The 20284-nt window shown below is 35.9% G+C and overlaps 1 protein-coding gene across 1 annotated transcript in view; it reads right to left on the minus strand.

The window, feature by feature from the left end:
- Window positions 1-20284, minus strand: part of GMDS (GDP-mannose 4,6-dehydratase) — a 536248-nt gene that overhangs the window by 250932 nt on the left and 265032 nt on the right. Inside the window, exons 5-6 of the mRNA XM_077769970.1 lie at window positions 2723-2915; window positions 1759-1863 (exon numbers count right to left, since the gene is read on the minus strand). Of these exons, the coding sequence (XP_077626096.1) occupies window positions 1759-1863; window positions 2723-2915 (298 nt within the window). The remainder of the gene's footprint in view (window positions 1-1758; window positions 1864-2722; window positions 2916-20284) is intronic.

The following is a 20284-nucleotide window of genomic DNA, read 5'->3' on the forward strand; positions in this document are numbered from 1 at the left end:
AATAAAGTTTTACTAAAACATGGGACATTCATTCATTTATTCATTCATTTAAAAATATTTATTAGCAGAGAGGTACTGTTTTATAAGCTGAAGATTCAAAAATATAACATTGTCCTACCACTAAGGAATTCTCAGTATGGCAAAGAATCTCCTTGGAAAAGGTTAGTAAATAAAAATAATTGTGCAAAAACAATAAAACTATTGTAGGACTAAGTTAAAATTAAAATTAATTTTCAAGTTCAAAAAATGCTTCAAGTGTTAACTATTAGAAATCCTAATGAATATTATATCATTTCTACATATACCCCTATAATTTTTCATTATTTGATGTTAAATAAAACAAAAAATGAAATAGTGATTTTCAAGTATATAATAAAACAGAATGGTGTATGTTACAAGATCAAGTTTTTAACAGATATTTAACAAAAGCCCTACATGTAGAATATTACTTATAGGATAACCCTGTCTATATGTTTAAGGATAAAGACACTTGGAATGTTTCTGAAGGAGCTTTAGTGAGCCTGAGGACAGAGCTGGGAGTCAGGTGAGAGGGAATGAAAGGGAAGAAAAAGTTATTAATTTTAAAATAAATTTTTCTAGGGCACCTGGGTAGCTCAGTCAGTTGGGCGGCAGATTCGATTTCAGCTCAGGTCATGAGTTTGAGCCCCATGATCAGCTCTATGCTCACAGCAAGAAGCCTGTTTCAGATCCTCTGTCTCTCTCTCTCTGGCCTTCCGCACGCACTCCCTCCCTCCCTCTCTCTCTCTTGCTCTCAAAAATAAAATGTTAACAAAACAAATAAAATAAAAATTTTAAAGAAGTATATAACACTTACAAAGACAAACATTAGTTCTCGTTATAAGATATGCAAATAGAGAATTTTTTTGAGAGAAAGTTATATTTTAATATGTCTTTGCATTCTGTAACTAAGAATGTTTTTCCCAATCCTAACCTGATCCAAAACAATTGACTTTTACTTATTTATTTTGTTTTGCAGTTGGAAAAGCTGAGGGGGGAAAGCACGAAATCCCAAACAATGGGTATAAACATACAAAAGGAAAGAGGGAGGGACTATCATTTACTCAAAGATACCTTGAGCATCCTGCACACCAAAGCCTGTGAGCAATGATAGCTAAGGTCTTCCTTTTCCTTTTCCCTCTACTAAGAACACCCAGAACCACAAAATTAATTAGAGAATTTTTTCTGGCTGCTTGTTAAGTTGTTTTCTGAATAAAAAATCTAGCAAACTTACTAAGTAATTAAAGCTGGCTTAACGTTTTTTCATTTACCACTTCTGACATTCACAATATAGTGGGTCCTTGAACAATGCGGACAGGTGAGGAGTGGTGACCATCCATGAAGTAGAAAATATGCATTTAACTTTTGACTTTCCCTAAACTTAACTACCAATAGCCTACTGTTGATCAGAAGCCTTACCAATAACATAAACATTCAATTGACAACATATTTTGTATGTTATATATATTATATACTGTATCCTTACAATAAACTTAGCTAGACATAAGAAAATATTATTAAGAACATCATAAGAGAAAATACATTGTCCGTACTGTACTGTAAAAAATCGATGTATAAGCAGACCTGCACAGTTCAAAACCTTGTGCAAGGGTCAACTGTAGTTAAAAGTAGATGTGAAGTTTTCCCTAGTCTGCACAGTACATATGCAGAATACCACATGCAACTTTTTAGTTGTTGCTAAAGTCTGAAATTCTCTTGTCCATTAACATATTTACTGACCTCTTCTAGGACTCTCATGATTGAAGAGAATGCCATTCACTGCAAAGAGATTATATGCCTCACGGAAGTTCACCACAATCCAATAAGCATAGAGTTTTGCTGCCCCTGTTGGAACATTTTTTTTAAATAAATAAAAAACAGTTATTATTATAAAAGATGGTGTCTCCTTATAAAAGACAGTGATTTTCACTCATCTTAAATAAGTAACAACTTGCAAAAATTATAACTTATGTTAAGATAGAAAAAAAAAATGACTAAAAGCCAAAGATAAAATAAGGGTTCCTTTGCCAGTTAATCCTGTGTACAAGAAAATATTTAAGAATTTTTTACTTTTGTAATACAGTTCTGTCTTCCACAATCTAATTGACTCAACTAGAATATGCAATATATTAAGACCGAAGGTCTTATTCCCATTTTCTTAGTTTTAAGGAATTAGAAAGTTAAAAAAAAAAAAGGAATCTTAATTTCTAGATGCTTAGAAGTTTTATCACTGAAGTCTTTCATGAATACTCTTTTTACAATACTTTATTTTACAAAAATTAGCTATAACAGACCTGGTTTTTCTTTGTTTGTTTTTTAATGTTTGAACCAGGGAAACGTCCATTGGGAAAATAAAATACATGAAATCTATCACTTCAGCAAATCTCACCACAGTTTAGTAAAGAAAAGTCATGTGGGCCTAATTTTCCTTTCAAAGTGATCTGTATGGAAAGGCTGAATGAACATGGATTGGTAAAGTGAAGTGGTAATTTCACCCTGGAGGCAATGGTAGCAAATACTTGCAGTTAGCAGTGTATAAAGGTATGCTTCTCAATGTCTGCTCACCTTAGTCTAATCTGAGTGTTAATCACATACTCAAATGACTCCATATGAGAGAAAGGAACAGAATTAAAGCAGAAGTACATGCACACCCCAGGCCAAAAGAACACAGCACATGAACAAGTTTATACCCATGCGCTCTCACCATATGGTGACCGAGGATAAAAAGGAGTTGTCTCCTTCTGGGGTATTTCTTGCACTTTGCCATAAAGTTCACTAGTTGAGGCTTGGTAGAACTTCACAGAGTTGATAAGGCCACAGGTCTTAACTGCATCCAGAAGCCGTAAAGTGCCAACTCCATCAACATCTGCAGTATATTCAGCCAGGTCAAATGAAATCTGGAAACAGCAGATGAAGACAGTGCTACATTAATTTGTAGCAGCAACAAAGAAGCTGACAGTGGTAAAAACAAACACGTTTTACAATTACATTTACTTAGAGATCTTATGCTTATAAAAAAATATATGATTTCACTCATATATGGAATTTAAGAAATAAAACAGATGAACAGAGGGGGAGGGAAGCAAAAATAAGAATAAAAACGAAGAGGAAGACAAACCATAAGAGACTCTTATATACAGAGAACAACCTGAGGATTCCTGGCAGGGAGCTGGGTGGAAGAATGAGCTAAATGGGTGATAGGCATTAAGAGGGCCGCTTGTTGGGATGAGCACCAGGTGTCATATATAAGAGATGAATCACTAAATTCTATTCCTGAAATCATTACTACACTATAAGTTAACTAACTTGGATTTAAATTAAAAAAAAAAAAAAAAGAGAGGCATCTGGGTGGCTCAGTCAGTTGAGTGTCCAACTTCAGCTCAAGTCATAATCTCATGGTTCATGAGTTTGAGCCCTGTGTCAGGGTCTGTGTTGACAGCTCAGAGCCTGGAGCCTGCTTTGAATTCTGTGCCTCCCTCTCTCTCTTTCTGCCCCTCCCCTGCTTATGCTTTCTCTCTCTCTCTCTCTCAAAAATAAACATTAAAAAATTGAAAAAAAAATAAAGAAAATAAAAAATAAAAACCACAGAAAAAATATTATTTTCTAATAGCAGAGTAAGAGTATGAATGTCATCTATTCTAACATCAAATGACTGAAAATATCTTATGAAATTATTTATTATCCATGGTAAAGTGAAGAACTCTTTAACCACACATATTACTTCCTAATTCTAGGCTGAAGTCCCTACGGCAGTGTTTCTAAAAGTGCAAACCCTTGCTCTTCAGAATCATCTGGGGTGTTTCTAAAAATTCAGGTTGAGCCAATCTCTTAGGGGTAGAATCCTAGATAATCCACATTTATGAGTCAGTCCCAGTTGACATTTACACAGAAAAGTTTGAGAACATGTCACTTAGACACAGGTGGTTTTTAAAAGATTGTTTTATTTTTAACTAAGATACAAGAATTGCTTTTCAGTATATTACATGCATATATAATCTTTTAATTATGAGATACACTAAATACAGTTAAGTGCTAATGTATAGAATTGAATGATTTCCAAAAAGAGGGCGTCAAGGAATAATGAAATATTTTGCAGTTCCTTAAGATGGTTCTTAAAAATAGAGGCACCTGGGTGGCTCAGTCAGTTAAGCGTCTGACTTTGGCTCAGGTCATGATCTCACGGTTCGTAGATTCGAGCCCCGCACCGGGTTCTGTGCTGACAGCTCAGATTCTTCGGATTCTTTGTCTCCCTCTCTCTCTCTGACTCTCCCCTGCTCACACTGTCTCTCTCTCTCTCTCTCAGAAATAAATACATTAAAAAAATATGGTTCTTAAAAATAAATGTGACAGATATGGGTTTATTTTCCTAAAATTATTTCTAATCTCAATAAATAAATTAACCTAATATTAAAATGTCCCAAAATAGTAAGGCTGAAAATCTTTGTCACTGGTGTATTTATAGGCCAAACAGCTGGGCAAAATGCAAAGGTGCTTCCCTGCTGCCTGGTGAATGACCTCAATCTTCACCTGCAAAAACCATTCTCTGAAGTGAGAGAGGTTACTGGCCCTCATTGCTGCCAGTCCTGAGTGTTGCCTGGGCACAAGCTGGGCACAAGTCTTGTCCATGCACAGGGTATTTAGGAAACTTGGACGATTGTTGACCACAGACCTGACTCCAGACCACTAAATGCATGTTATCTAGACCTGTCAGTAAAACTCACACAGCAGACGTGAGATAAAATAGGATAAAAGTAGGGACGCCTGGGTGGCTCATTCGGTTAAGCACCTGCCTATGGCTCAGGCCATGATATCACAGCTCATGAGTTCGAGTCCCACATCAGGCTCTGTGCTGACAGTTCAGAGCTTAGAGGTTGCTTCAGATTCTGTGTCTTCCTCTTTCTCAGGCCCTCCCGTTTGTGCTCTGTCTCTCTCTCTCAAAAATAAATAAGCCTTAAAAAAAGTTTTTTTTAAACAGGATAAAAGTATGTTTCATCCCAAGTTTTCAGAGGCAAGAAAGCACAATTTGGGGTTACTCTTTTCAAGAAACAGTTTATTGCAATGAAATTTACATACCATAAAATTCACCCTTTTAAAGTTTATGATTCAGTGGTTTTTAGTATATTCACAGCATTGTGCATTCATCACCACCATCTAATTCCAGAATGTGTTCATCATTCCCCAAAGAAACTCTGTACCCATTAGCAATCTCTTGCCATCTTCCCATTCCACCCCCACAGCCACTAATCTACTTTCTGCATCTATGCAGTGACCTGTTCTGGATATTTCATATATATGGAATCATAACACGTGGCCTTTTGTAACTGGCTTCTTTAACATATCATATTTCCATTTCTCTTGGACATATACCTAGGAGTAGGGTCATCTGCATGCAACATTTGACATTTTGAGGAACTGCCACATTATTTTCTAAAGTGGATGCACCATTTAACATTCTCAGCAGCACTAAATAAGGGTTCTAATTGTTCCACACTCTACTCAACACTTATTGTAGTCTGTCTTTTTGATTGTAGACATTCTAGAGAGTGTGAAGCTGTATATTACTGTGGGTTTTTTTTTCTTATTATAACAGACATATAATATTATCTTACTTTCAGGTGCACAGTAATAATTTATATATGTATATATCATGAAATAACCACAAGTCTAGTTAACATCCAACACCACACACAGTTACAACATTTTTGATGATGACTTTTAAGATCTACTCTCTTAGCAACTTGCAAATGATACAATACAGTATTATTAACTATAGTCATCATACAATACATTACCATGACTTATTCACTTTACAACTGCAAGTCTGAACAATTTGACCACCTTCATCCATTTCATCCACTCTCCACCACCCCCACTCCTTTGTTTCTGGCAATGACCAAAAATTATTCTCTGTATCTATGACTATGTTTGTTTTCTCCTTTTCTTTTTTTTTTTAGGTTCCACATACACATGAGATCATAAAGTAGTTACCTCTCTCTGACCTTTCTCACTTATCATAATGACTTCAAGTTTCTTGCATGTTGTCACAAATAGCAGGATGTCTTTCTTTCTTTCCTAATACAATATTCCATTGTGTATATATACACCACATCTGCTTTATCTGTTCAGCGAAAGATGGACACTTAGGTTGCTTCCATACCATTGGTACTGTTAATAATGCTACAATGAACATGAGGATGTAGCTATCTTTTCCAATTAGTGTTTTCATTTCCTTAGGAATTGCTGGATCATATGGTAGTTCTATTTTTAATTTTTGAGAAACCTCCATGATGTTTTTCACAGTGGCTACCCCAATGCATTTCTGTATTCCCACCAACAGTGCACAAGGGTCCCCTTTTCTCCACATCCTCACCAATACTTGCTCTCTTGACTTTTTGATAATAGTTATTCTAACAAGTGCAATATGATATCTCATTGGTTTTGATTTGCATTTCACTGATGATTAATGATGTTGAGCACCTTTTTAAGTACTTGTTGGCTATCTGTCTTCTTTGGAAAAATATCTATCCAGATCTTCTGCACAATTTTAAATCAGATTTTTTTTTTTTTTGCAGTTGAGCTGTATTAAGTCTTTATATATTCTGGATATTAGCACCTTATCAGATATATGATTTGCCAATATTTTCTTCCATTTACTAGCTTGCCTTTCCATTCTATTGATGGTTTTCTTTGCTATCCAGAAGCTTTTCAGTTTAATGTAGTCCCATGTGTTTTATTTTTGCTTTAGTCACCTTTGCTTTTGGTGTGAAATCCAGAAAATCATCACCAGTACCAATGTCAAGGACCTTACCACCTATTTTTTTTTTCTAGGAGTTTTATACTTTCTGGTCTTACATTCAACTCTTTAATCTATTTAATTTTTGTGCTTGCTATAAGATACTGGTCCAGCTTAATTCTTTTGCACATGGCTGTCTAGTTTTCCCAATGCTATTTATTAGGAAGACTGTTTTTTCCCTATTACATATTCTTGGCTCTTTTATCATAAATTAATTACCATCTACATATAGGTTTATTTCAGGGGTCTAGGTTCCTTTCAACTGATCTACGCATCTGTTTTTATGCCAATATCATATTGTTTTGGTTTTCATAACTTTATATGACAGCTCGTAATCAAGAAGTACGATACCTTTTGAAATCAGGAAGCATGATGATGCCTCCGGCTTTGTTCTTTCCCAAGATTTTGCTTTGGTTATTAGTATTCTTTTGTGGTTCCACACAAATTTCTCACTGTGGTTTTGATTTGCATTTACCTAATGACTAATGATGTTAAGCATCTTTTCATATGCTCATTAGTCATTTGTACATCTTATTTGGGGAGATGTCTATCCAGATCTTTTGCTCATTTTTTTAAATTTATTTTTTTATCAAAAAAATTTTTTTAATGTTTTATTTATTTCTGAGAGAGAGAGAGAGAGACAGCATGAACAAGGGAGGGTCAGAGAGAGAGGGAAACACAGAATCCAAAGCAGGCTTCAGGCTCTGAGCTAGCTGTCAGCACAGAGCCTGAAGCAGGGCTCAAACCCACTAACCGTGAGATCATGACCTGAGCCAAAGTTGGACACTTAACTAACTGACACTAAAACAGGCTGAAGAAAGTAAATATGGCAGGGGAATGGGAGTTGTAGGGCGGGATGGTTCCATGTATGCAGGTTTTTTAGGTAAGTCTATCAAGAATTCAGCATGTGTTTAATGTTCAAAATGCTGAAGAATATGATTGGCTGATAAATCTAATTGTTCACAAGGTTTTAAAATATAGAGCAACAAATTAACTGTCTTTATTTTAAAAAAAATCAGACTACTANAGAGAGACAGCATGAACAAGGGAGGGTCAGAGAGAGAGGGAAACACAGAATCCAAAGCAGGCTTCAGGCTCTGAGCTAGCTGTCAGCACAGAGCCTGAAGCAGGGCTCAAACCCACTAACCGTGAGATCATGACCTGAGCCAAAGTTGGACACTTAACTAACTGACACTAAAACAGGCTGAAGAAAGTAAATATGGCAGGGGAATGGGAGTTGTAGGGCGGGATGGTTCCATGTATGCAGGTTTTTTAGGTAAGTCTATCAAGAATTCAGCATGTGTTTAATGTTCAAAATGCTGAAGAATATGATTGGCTGATAAATCTAATTGTTCACAAGGTTTTAAAATATAGAGCAACAAATTAACTGTCTTTATTTTAAAAAAAATCAGACTACTACTCTGTAGCTTGATAAACCTTTCATGGTTGAAAGTACGATTCTGAAATACACTGAAACATGAGGGGTCTGGAAAGTTACACACACCCCATGGGCCAAATCTGTTCTCATGCCTATTTTTGTAATAAAGTTTTATAGGAACACAGCCACATGCATTCATTTATGTGTTTTCTATGATTGGTTTTACACTAAAACAGCAGAGTTGAGTAGTTGAGACACAGAATCTACATTCTACAAAAGTGAAAATATTTACTAACTGGTCCTTCACAGAAAGAGCTCTGCACCCTGAACTAAGCTATAGTTATATTTTGCAGCCAAGACTGAATAAGTTTTAAAAATTTTATCATTATTTCTTCCATATTTTCTCAATATAAAGGGTGAATATGGAGTATACATGATAGAAATATCATGAACAGAGCTGCATTTTCAGAGGCATGGAGACTCAGTTAACAGTAGGAACTTATTTTATCTAATAAGGAGAACAAAAAAATAAGACTGATAAAACCTAAGCCTACAAAATCATCTCTACCTTCCCCTTCTAGAAATTTTTTCTTCACGTGGCTTCTGGAACCCTACATTCTTCTAATTCTCTTCTACTTCACTGGCACAGCTTCCCAGGCTCTTGTGCTGTCCCACCATCTCCACTCCGGCCTTGTGACTCCTTCCCACCCAACTTGAGGTATCTCACTCGGTCTGGGTCTCACATAAGCATTACTCTGCCTAGAAACCCAAGGGTCCATCTCCAGGCCTGCCTGGACCTGAGCAGCAGCGCCCCACCCCTCCCATTCTCCTCATCTACTTGACAAGCTTCATATCATCTCACATTGGACTGGCTCAAAACAGAATTCTGGATGTTGACACCAAAGTTCTTCCCTTGGCCTCTCTTTTGCAGATGATACCCATTTACCTAATGCTCAAAACAAAACCGAGGCTTTATGCCTGCCCTTCCCATCCTTCAGAGCTCACAGAAATCACACTCTCCTCACTGCTATCTGCAGGATCCTTATTTATGAAAGCTGCCATCACTTTCCACCAGGACTATGACTATAGCAGCATCCTAGCAGCTACTAGTTCAACCATAGTCCTCCTCCCACCTGGCCCCCAGGTGCTTCTGCATCTCATTGCCTACTCTGCCTTCTTTCACTAATGAACCTACCTCTCTGGCCATTCTGCTGTCCCCAGATTAGTGCCAAATCCTACCTAGAGCCTTTACACTTGTGTCCCCTCTATGTGCATGTGCTTTTCTTCACCATCTCTCTTTTTTCTTCCCTTATCTCTGTTCAAATGTCACCCCTCAGAAAGGGTATCTTTGCCTTCCTCTCTATCTAAAATACCCAGTGCTTTGTCATCTCTATATTTACCCAGGCCCTCCACGCTGCTTCATTTCTTCTTCATTTTAATATATTATCTGTTTACTTATTTATTATCTGTTTCCTTCATCAAAATGTAAGCTCCTTGAGGGCAAGGATTTTATCTTGTTTTCTACTGTATCCCTCATGCCTGAAACATTGCTTGGCATGGTATTTGTGGAATGTAGACAGCATATAAACTAATGAGGAATTTAAATGTCAAATATAGAAATAACAAAATAAAATACAAACAACAACAACCAAAAACTAGTAAAATACAGTCTACCAGAATGATAAAAAGGTTGTAATTTCACAGTACTGAAATAGATAAAAATTTTAAAGAACAAAATGGACAAAATTGTATATAAATTTCAAAGCCTTAGTATAACAATTATTAAACAAAGGTTTAATGATTAGATACTACACTATATAAAGAGATAGAATTCAGAGTAAAGGAGAACCATCTTAGACTATAATTAATGAATTGTGTGTAGGAGAAATAGGTTATTGAAATGTCCAAAGACCTTGTATTGGGATATGCTCATCTGTAACACACTATTAGGACAGTCTTAGAGAAGAGTAGTAAAGCCTTATAGAGCCAGAGAAGTATTTAAAATTAAAATAAAATAGTTAATTCAAGTTCAAATATAAAGCAAGTTGTTCTTCTCAACATTCAAAGACATAAATAGATATCCACAGAATTATCTTCATTCGTATATGAGTGATAAATCATGGCCTCACTTGAAAACAAAATCAGAAATGGTCACCTAAAAGTCTGTGTGGGATCCAGACAGGAACTGAAGGTTTACACTGTAATTTTACATAGATTGCAGATTGGAATGTATATTCTAGAACTGTTTTAATTGTATCAGAGTATTATCACAGGAGGCCTGGGTTCAGACCTCACATCAAATAAAGCAAATAATAATGATAATTCTACCATTTTTAAAGCCTTATTCCTCTTCCAGATTATTATAAATTCATGTCCATTCTATAACTACAGGAAAATTGAGCAGAGCTGGAGGTGGGCATTCTAACCCAGGAGGATGGGAAAAATGTGTTGATGATGACAATTAAAATGTTATTTATGTTAGGTTATTATAAGAGAACATGAACCATGTCCAATTAGTAGATTGGTTTCCAAAATGGTGGTGACTAGAGTGCTGCCATTTTTGCCTATTAAAAATAATCACCAAAATTGAATACATGAGGTCAGAAATGTTTTTCAGCTGAAACAAAATGAAAAATTTATGGAAGAATTTAAAGATACACAAAATTATTTGTAATATGTGTGGCCTGAGACCACTTGGCCATCCTTAAGCCCTTATAATATATGCTGTTTGCAGCCTCCAAGTCCAATATGACTTGGCCTCTCCAACTTCACTCCCTATCTGCCTCCATGTCAGCCCCACTGGCCCCTCAATGTTCCCAGCAAGCCCTACCTCAGGGTCTGGGTGTTCATTCTTCCCTCCACTCAGAACATTTTGTCCCTGGATATGTGCTTGGCTCACTCCCCTCACTTCTTTCCCTCATAAGGCCTTCCCTGGCCTTGCCATTTAGAAAAAACAGTTCTTTCCATCCCATCCTCTCACTGCAAACTTCTCTCCAGAGTACCCAGCACATTTTACTCTAAGTGCTCATGTCTCCATTTGTTTAGCCAGCCTGTAAGAACTCTGAGGACAGTAGGTTATTGGTGTTTTCCCTCATGCTTCCTACCAGTTGGAAGAGTTCCTGTCACATAGAAGTTGCTCCAGAAACATCACTTGAATGAATACGGTGGCACTACGTCTGAAGTTTGGGCATGTAATTCCTCAATGACTTTATTTTACAATTAATAACAGAGTGAACTTTACATATGAAATATATGAAATTTTAAAAATCTCAATAATTGAGCCAAAGTTTCCTGAATAAAAATATTGCCTCAGAGAAAAGACTGGTGTGGCAAAAGAACTATGAACTATATGTGGGAAAAGATAACCAGAGACCAGAACACTTCCTCTAACATTTGCTTTTAGAGACATAGGAGGCTCAAAATACCAGTAGGCTGGAAATGCCTAAGACCACACAAGCAGCTGCACTGTTTTACTGCTCCTCAAGACTTTGAATCTACAAGTGAGAGTTATTAGCCAATGAGAACAACAATAAAACATTACTTTCCATCGTGAATCAGCCTTTCTCAGTTAGCAGAAATCCAGGAAAGCTGGCATTTACTTAGCAGCTGGGACTAGAGGCAAATCTGTTTTAACAGAGTGAAGTAAATATGGGTCCTGAAGAATTGTATGTTGGTGGGCAGGAAGAGCTTCCTTGAGGGGATCTGGAGGGGTACACCCTGTTTTAGAAGTACCTTCCTTAAGGAGCAGGGCAACATATCCTGACTACAGGAAAAACAAAGGTGAAAAGAAACAAACCCCGGTCTGCCTCACTTGCCTTATGGGTACAGATCAGAAAAACATGTGGGGACACCTGAGTGACTCAGTCAGTTGAGTGACTATTGATTTTGGCTCAGGTCATGATCCCAGGGTTGTGGACCTGAGCCCTGTGTTAGGATCTGTGCTGGGTATGGAACCTGATTGAGAAAATTCTCTCTCTCTATTTCTCTCTTGCTCTCTCCCATGCCCTCTGCCCCTCTTACCTACTTGCACTCTCTTTCTTTCTCTCTCAAGGAAAAAGAAAAAAAAAGGAAAAGAAAAAGAAAGAGGTGTGAAGGAGGTTAGAAAATGAATGCAACAGGGACCAAGAGAGGCATGGTTGAAATGTGTGTACCAAGGTGGGGATACAGACTTAAAGGAGCAGAGATGACAAGGCAAATCAAAGAAGAGCTCAGGGAAGAGATGACCTACATACGTAAGTATAGATGGAGGAGGATGAAGCAATCTAATGGATGGGCCAACACAAGCAAAAGGAGGGAAAAATATACTGGCCATGTTTGAGAAACAAGAAGCCTCCAGTTTAGATGAAGAAAGGACAAGAAACAGAAGGAACTAAGTTTGTAAACACCAGTAGAGGCCATTCTGGGAGAGGCCTTGTATGCCAAATTATAGTTTGTTTAGCAGGTACTAATGAAGGAACAATGGTTCTAGAACAGAAGAACATCATTTCAACGAGGGCTTCTTGCTGTGCACTACAGTCTGAGTCTCAGCTCTTTTTGCCCCCAGTCCAGCCAAGGCCTAGATCAGAAACATTTATTCCTCATATTTATAAACCTGATTCTTTATGATTTTTCCTTATTCACTGTACTTGTATTTTTGTATTTCTGTATTTTGTTCAAAATAAGTACAAACTGGAACACCAAATAATCATAAGGTATTATTTCATTGAAGTGATAAACTCTTGCCAGGCTGAACAAATGTGACATCTTTGTTTACCTTCATATGTTCAAAATACATTAATATGTATTTTCCATTAAATTTTAGAAGTCCTCAAAGTAGACTAAGGACTCTCATAGGGAATCAGAAGTTTCATTATATAGAACAAGGTAATAGTCCCTGGAAGCACCATGTTTGAAAAAAGCTCTTGATAGAGTCACGGCAGCCCACACTACTTTTGTCTGTGTCTACTCCTCAGACTGTAGGAACCATGCTTTTCCATCTTGCATCCCTATTGCTTACTAACCAAGTTGGGTATGAAAAGATTTGTTAAATGAATGAATGATGAACATAAACTTTTTTTCACAAGTTAACATTTTTACCATAAAGGCAAACTGAAACTTTTACTAATCAGAGTAGGAAAGACATACAGTATTCTTCTCATAGTTTTCTGACATTTTTGCCTTCTTGAAGAGCACAATTCCTTCTGTGGAGGGTCGACCACACTGCAATTCCTTACACAATCTTCCCATTTACTAACACCAAAAGGAAGCTCAGCTGTCCCAGGACATTCTTTCAGTTTGAAAATCTTCATTTCTGATACGGGTTTTTGTCTCCCACTTCAGCAATAACACCTTGATCACATTCTTTGGCCCCATTCTTTAAAACTTTATTGATTTCTCATTTAAGATACACCACAAGTTGAGAAAACAATTAAACTAAGTCTCTTGGTTTTGTTGAAAATCTTTTTTTTTTTAATTTTTAAAAAATGTTTTATTTATTTCTGAGAGAGAGAGAGAGAGAGAGACAGACAGACAGACAACATGAGCAGGGGAGGGTCAGAGAAACAGGGAGATACAGAATCTGAAGCAGGCTCCAGGCTCTGAGCTAGCTGTCAGCACAGAGCTCGACATAGGGCTCGAACCCATGAACTGTGAGTTCCTGACCTGAGCTGAAGTCGGATGCTTAACCGACTGAGCCATCCAGGTGGCCTGGTATTGTAGAAAATGTTAATTTAAAAATATTTTGTGACTTCAATGATCAAAAATCAGCTATATCAGACATATTTTTCTTTTCTAGTTTACAGAGTTTGTATTAGCTGGTGATAAACCTGTCATGATTTTTATATGAAAAAGTAGCCCCAGAAGTAATTCCTCAATTTTTAAAGAACAAAAGTTGCAAAGATTCTCTACACATAAGCAGAAATAACAAACAAGCTTACTAAATGAAATTAATTACATTGGAATACTTAACCAAGGTCCACAAGGTCCACGGATAGAATTCAAGGAGGCATGTAGGTTTGGGAAGAAAAATAAATACCTTCATTTTTAGTAAATTCTATCTGAAATTTAAAATCTTTTTCAATTTTGAATATAAGCAAAAACCCTCAGTAGTAACAGCACCACATGTGACTTTTTCACCAATGGTTATTCAAGACATTTTTATACCACAGCATAGTTGCTAAAAAGGTCTTAAAGAATCACTTGTGCCCATCATTGTTTTGAAGTCACAGTGGTGACTTCAGGTCTTGTCATATAATGTATCACATCACATTATTACATTACATTACAAGCCTGGCTTTTAATAATTACAATATTAACATACAAATATAATTAGTTTCTTTTGTAACCCTAACAATTTTGCTTTATACTTTTCAAAACAATTACTCTGAGAATATATATTGGCCTCACCAGACTACTTGAAGGAGTCATGGCATAGGAAAGAATGGCTGCTGAATACTGAGTGGTAGTGACAGAATATCAGTATTTTAGAATGTGGTTAAAGAAGAAAAGCTCCTCTAAGAAAGGTCCTACCTTAGGGCACAATACAAACTTAACAAATTTAAGAAGACTGAAGTCATATCAAACACCTTTCTGACCACAAAGGAATGAAACTAGAAATTAATTACATGAAGAAAATTGGAAAATTCACAAATATGTGGCAAATCAACAACATGCTACTGAATAACCAATGTGTAAAAGGAGAAATCAAAAGAAACAAAATACACAGAAAGAAACAAAAATAGAAATGTAACATAACAAAATTTATGGGATGCAGCAAAAGCAGTTCTAAAAGGTAAGTTCATAGTGATAAATTCCTATCTGAAGAAATATGAAAAGTTTCAATAAGTAACCTATCTTTAGGCCTCAAGGAACTAGAAAAAGAAGAACAAACAAAAAAACAAGTTAATAGAAGAAAGGAAATAACAAAGATTAGAGCAGAAATAAATGAAATAGAGACTAAAATAACAAGAAGACACTATTAAAGATCAATGCAACTAAGGGCTGGTTCTTTGTTAAAGATAAATTGACAAAACTTTAGCTTGACTCACCAAGAAAAAAAAAGAGAGAGTGCTCAAATAAAATCAGAAATGAACGAGATGTTATAATTGAAACCTACAGAAATGAAAAAGAATCATAAGAGACTACTATGACCAATTAAACCCCAACAAACTAGATAACTTAGAAGAAATGAATAAATTCCTATAAATGCACAACCCATCAGACTAAATCATGATGAAACAGAAACTCTGAATAGACCAATTAAAAAAAAGAGATNGCTTCACCGGTTATTTCTGCCAAACATTCAAAGAATACCAATACCTCTCATACACTTCCACAGAACAGAAGCAGAGAAAACTTTTTCAAATACATTTTATATACCAGCATTATCTTGATACCAAAACCAGACAATGACGTCACCAAAATAAATAAAATAAAGGATGATATCCCTGTTGAACACTAATGTAAAAATTTTCAACAAAATATTGGCAAATTAAATTAGCAAACTGAATGTTAATGATCATTAAAAAAAATCATATACCATAAACAAGTGGGATTTATTCTGAAGATGCCAAAATTGTTTGATGCCTGCATATCAGTCAATGTGACACATCAAGCTAACAAAACTCAGGAAAAAAAATGTATGATCATCTCAAAAGATGAAGAAAAAGCAACTGACCAAATTCAATACCCATTTATGATAAAAACTCAACAAAGCAGGTAAAGAGGAAACATACTTCAAAATAATAAAGGGCATATATGACAAGCCACAGCTAATCATACTCAATGATGACAGACTGAAACTGTTTCCTCTAATATCAGGAATAACACAAGGATGTCCATTCTCCCCACTTTTATAAAACATAGTATTGGAAGTCCTAGCCAGAGCATTTAGGCAAGGAAAATAAATAAAAATCATCCAAATTGGAAAGGAAAAAGTAAAACTATCGTTATTTGCAGATTCTTAAGACTCCATCAAACAGCTGTTAGAACTAATAAACAATTTAGTAACAATGGAGAATACAAAATCAATACACAAAAATCTATTGTTTATACTAATGACAAACTATCAGAAAGAGTAATTAAGAAAATACCATTTACAATTGCATCAAAAAGATGAAAAAATCTAAAAATAAATTCAACAAAGGAAGTAAAGGACCTATATACTGAAAACTATAAGGCATTGATGAATGAAACTGAAGAAGACACAAATGGAAAGATTACCCCGGTCATGGACTTAAAGAACTAATATTGTTAAAATGTCCATGCTACCAAAACAATATACAGATCTAATGTAATCCCTATGAAAGTTACATTGGCATTTTTCACAGAACTAAAACAAAGAATCCTAAAATCTGTATGGGACCACAAAAGCAATAATGAGAAAGAACAAAACTGGAGGCATTATGCTTTCTGATTTCAAGCTATATTACAAAGCTATAGTAATCAGAGCAGTATGGTATTGGCATAAAAACAGACACAGTTCACTGAAACAAAATAGAGACCCCTGAAATAAATCAATACACATATGGTAGATAAACTTGTGATAAAGGATTCAAGAATACACAATGGGGAATGGACAGTCTCCCCAATAAATGGTATTGGGGAAAATGGACAGCCATATGCAAAAGAATTAAAATGGACCGCTATCTTAGACCAAACACAAAAGTTAAGTCAAAATGGATTAAAGATTTAAACATAGTCTTGAAGCCATAAATTCAAAGAAGAAAACACAGGTAGGGGTGCCTGGGTGGCTCAGTCGGTTAAGCGTCCAACTTTGGCTCAGGTCATGATCTCACGGTTCATGAGTTAAAACCTTTTATCAGGCTCTGTGCTGACAGCTCAGAGCCTGGAGCCTGCTTCAGATTCTGTGTCTCCCTCTCTGTCTGCCCCTCCCCTGCTCATGCTCTGTCTCTCTCTGTCTCTAAAAAATAAATAAATATTAAAAACAAACTTTAAATAAAAACCAAATCACAAGTGTTAAGGTCCTTGACATTGGTGTTGGTGATGATTTTTTGGACTTCACACCAAAAATAAAAACAACAAATGCAAAAATAAAACAAACGAGGCTACATTAAACTGAAAAGCTTCTGCACAGCAAAGGAAACCATCAACGAAACGGAAAGGCAACCTAGTGAATGGGAGAAAATATTTGCAAATCATGTATCTGATAAGGGACTGATACCCAAAATATATGAAGAATTCACAGAACTCAATAGCAAAAAAAAAAAAAAAAAAAATCTGATTTAAAAATGTGCAGAAGATGTGAATAGACATTCCTCCAAAGAAGACATACAGATTGCCAACAGTTACATGAAAAGGTGCTCAACATCATGAATCATCAGGGAAATGCAAATCAAAACCATAATGAGGTATTACCTCACACCTGTTAGAATAGCGATTATCAAAAAGTCAAGAGAGAGTAAGTGTTGGTTACGATATGGAGAAAAGGGGACCCTTGTGCACTATTGGTATAAATACAGAAATGCATTGGTGCAGCCACTAATGGAAAACAGCATGCAGGTTCCTCAAAAAAAAAAAAAAAAAAAAGAATGAGGTGTCTAGGTGCCTCAGTCTGTTGGGCATCTGACTTTAGCTCAGGTTATGATCTCATGGTTCATGGATTCAAGCCCGCATGAGGCTAAGTGCATATCAATGACTGGATAGAAATCATGGTATACACACACACACAATGGATTATTCAGCCATAAAAAAGAATGTAATCTTGCCATTTGTGAAAACATGGATGGACCTCAAGGGTATTATGCTAAGTGGAGTTAGACAGAGAAAGAAGAATACAGTATGATCACTTATATGTGGAATCTAAAACAACAACAACCAAGCTCTCAGATAACAGAAAACAGATTGGTGGCTGTAAGAGGACAGGGCAGAGGGTTGGGAGGCTGGGGAGAGTTATAGGGGGTATGAGGGGTGGGAGAAATGCATGAAACTAGTTTGGGATTTTTTGTTGTTGTTATTGTTAACTAAATTGAATTTAAAAAGGAGAAGAGAAAAATCCCCTAAATCTCTCTCAGACCCATACCCAGCCTATTAACAAGCTCTAATCAGCCATTCTGGATTCTGGATATATATAACATAAAGCATTACTGTTACATCCTTTTATTCTATGGTCTGAAATACTGAATACACTCTTGACCTCAATGACTAAGTATCAAAACTATGTAAGTACACTAGAGCTGTACATGCAAATCAAAATGAATAATCAAATTAGCATTGATTTTATATTTTATAACTATTTTATATTTTATATATATTTTATAACTTTAATATTCTGAATTATTTTATATTTTATATAAAATATTTTATATTTTTATAACTATTATTTTTTAATTTTTATAAATTTAATATTCTGAATTATTTGATCATACATAAACAAAACGATCTAACATTCCCCAATCTCTCTGTTGGCACAGGAGTGAGTTGAGGTATTATTTAAATAGAGGTACTTAACCAAGAGCCTTAAAATATTAGACCAAGGATTAAATATACTTGTTGAAGATAATCCAGAGACAGCTAGTGTCTTTAACATTTGCTGTCAGTTACTGCTCAAATTTCAGTAACTTGGAGTGTTCTCTATACAGACAAAATGATGAAAAGTTACTTCAGCTGTGGTATAAGGGGGATGAAACACAGCTAACATCTCATAGTCTTCATTCTTATTATAATAAATATTACTACCTCCACTTTGTGACTACTATAATTATACTTGGAATTGATCTACTATCAACATTAAAGTAGGAACAAAGCACCTTGCATCTAAATAGCTAGTCACTCTTTAATCTATAGATCATCTTAACAAAAAAAACTGAGAACTTGCTGAAATGGTTGAATGAGTCTGGGAAACTAGAACATGGACTTAGGTGGAAATAATGGAGGTCTCAGTAACTACACAGGAAGAGTTCATTAAGATAGGAATTACCGCTAAAGCTTCTAGGACAAATAACTAGTTAAGGGAAGTTTGAACCTCACTGGCATCTAACTTTTGCAAGTATTTGTAAGTTACAATACAAGAGAGACCAAAGCAAAATGTTATTTGGGTAATAAACTGTTTTCTGTCCTCCCTTGCCTCTGTTTCTCTTGTCTAGTCTCTCTCCCACAAATAGCATATACAATACCAGTTGTAGAAGGAATTAAAGGAAAAAAAATACCTAAGTCCTGGAAGAAATGAACAAAGCCTCATTTAAATCAGTGAACTCCTCACAAGAGATCTAGAGGTTTTAGTGAAAATATTTTATTAAAATCCTTGTAAAAAAGAACTAGGAATTCAAAACAAACAAGAACTGTGTGGCAAACAGGCAAGCAAAACAAACCAGGAAGCAAGGGGAAAAGATACACGTGTGAAAACTAGAATAAAATTAAAATAACGCTTAAGAAAGAAAAAGGTGAGGCTCAAAGACAAGTCAAAAGAGGTGCAAGCAGATTCAGAAGGCTGCTGGGAGATGCAAATCTGGAGGGAATGCAGGGGCCCAAGGAAGAGACAGCTGAGGAAATTTGCTCTCCATTGCTGTGGGAGATGCTGGGTAGGTTCTGCTATTTGAAGCAGGTAGGAAGGAACTGTTCTAGAGCTAAGAGACAAACTAAAAAGCAGACAAATCACTGAGATTGATGGGCATTCAAGAAGCCCTGAGAGATCTTATAAAACTATATGCACTATGATGAAAATGCCAATAGATTCCTAATATTTTTTAACTCTATAAAAAGGTAACTTTATGGTCACACTGGAGGGGAACTCAGATCATCAGGTTGTCAAATGTTGTTTTTATAGTGAAAAATCTAGCAAAATGTATGTAATGTGCAGAATCAATGAATAGTTAAAGACATGTCATGGCAGAAAATAAAAGTAGTTTTGTGAGAATAGATACTGCCTCATTACTTTTGCAAAATTCTTTAAGAGATAAATAAGCACATGGGCAAGAAAGAGTATGGGGAGAATCTGTGGATACAATTCACCTAGACCGTCAAAGGCCTTCACAAGTACCATAACAAAGTGCATTTAACAGAGAAATCACAAAAACTGCCGCTGGGAGAATATCCCACTCTTAGGCACTAATAGTGGGCTTGCTCCATGCCCACTACCTCCCACCCCCATTCAGGAGCTT

Source organism: Crocuta crocuta, unplaced genomic scaffold, assembly GCF_008692635.1.
Source record: "Crocuta crocuta isolate KB4526 unplaced genomic scaffold, BGI_CrCroc_1.0 scaffold24, whole genome shotgun sequence".
In the NCBI taxonomy this organism is placed as follows: Eukaryota; Metazoa; Chordata; class Mammalia; order Carnivora; family Hyaenidae; genus Crocuta; species Crocuta crocuta.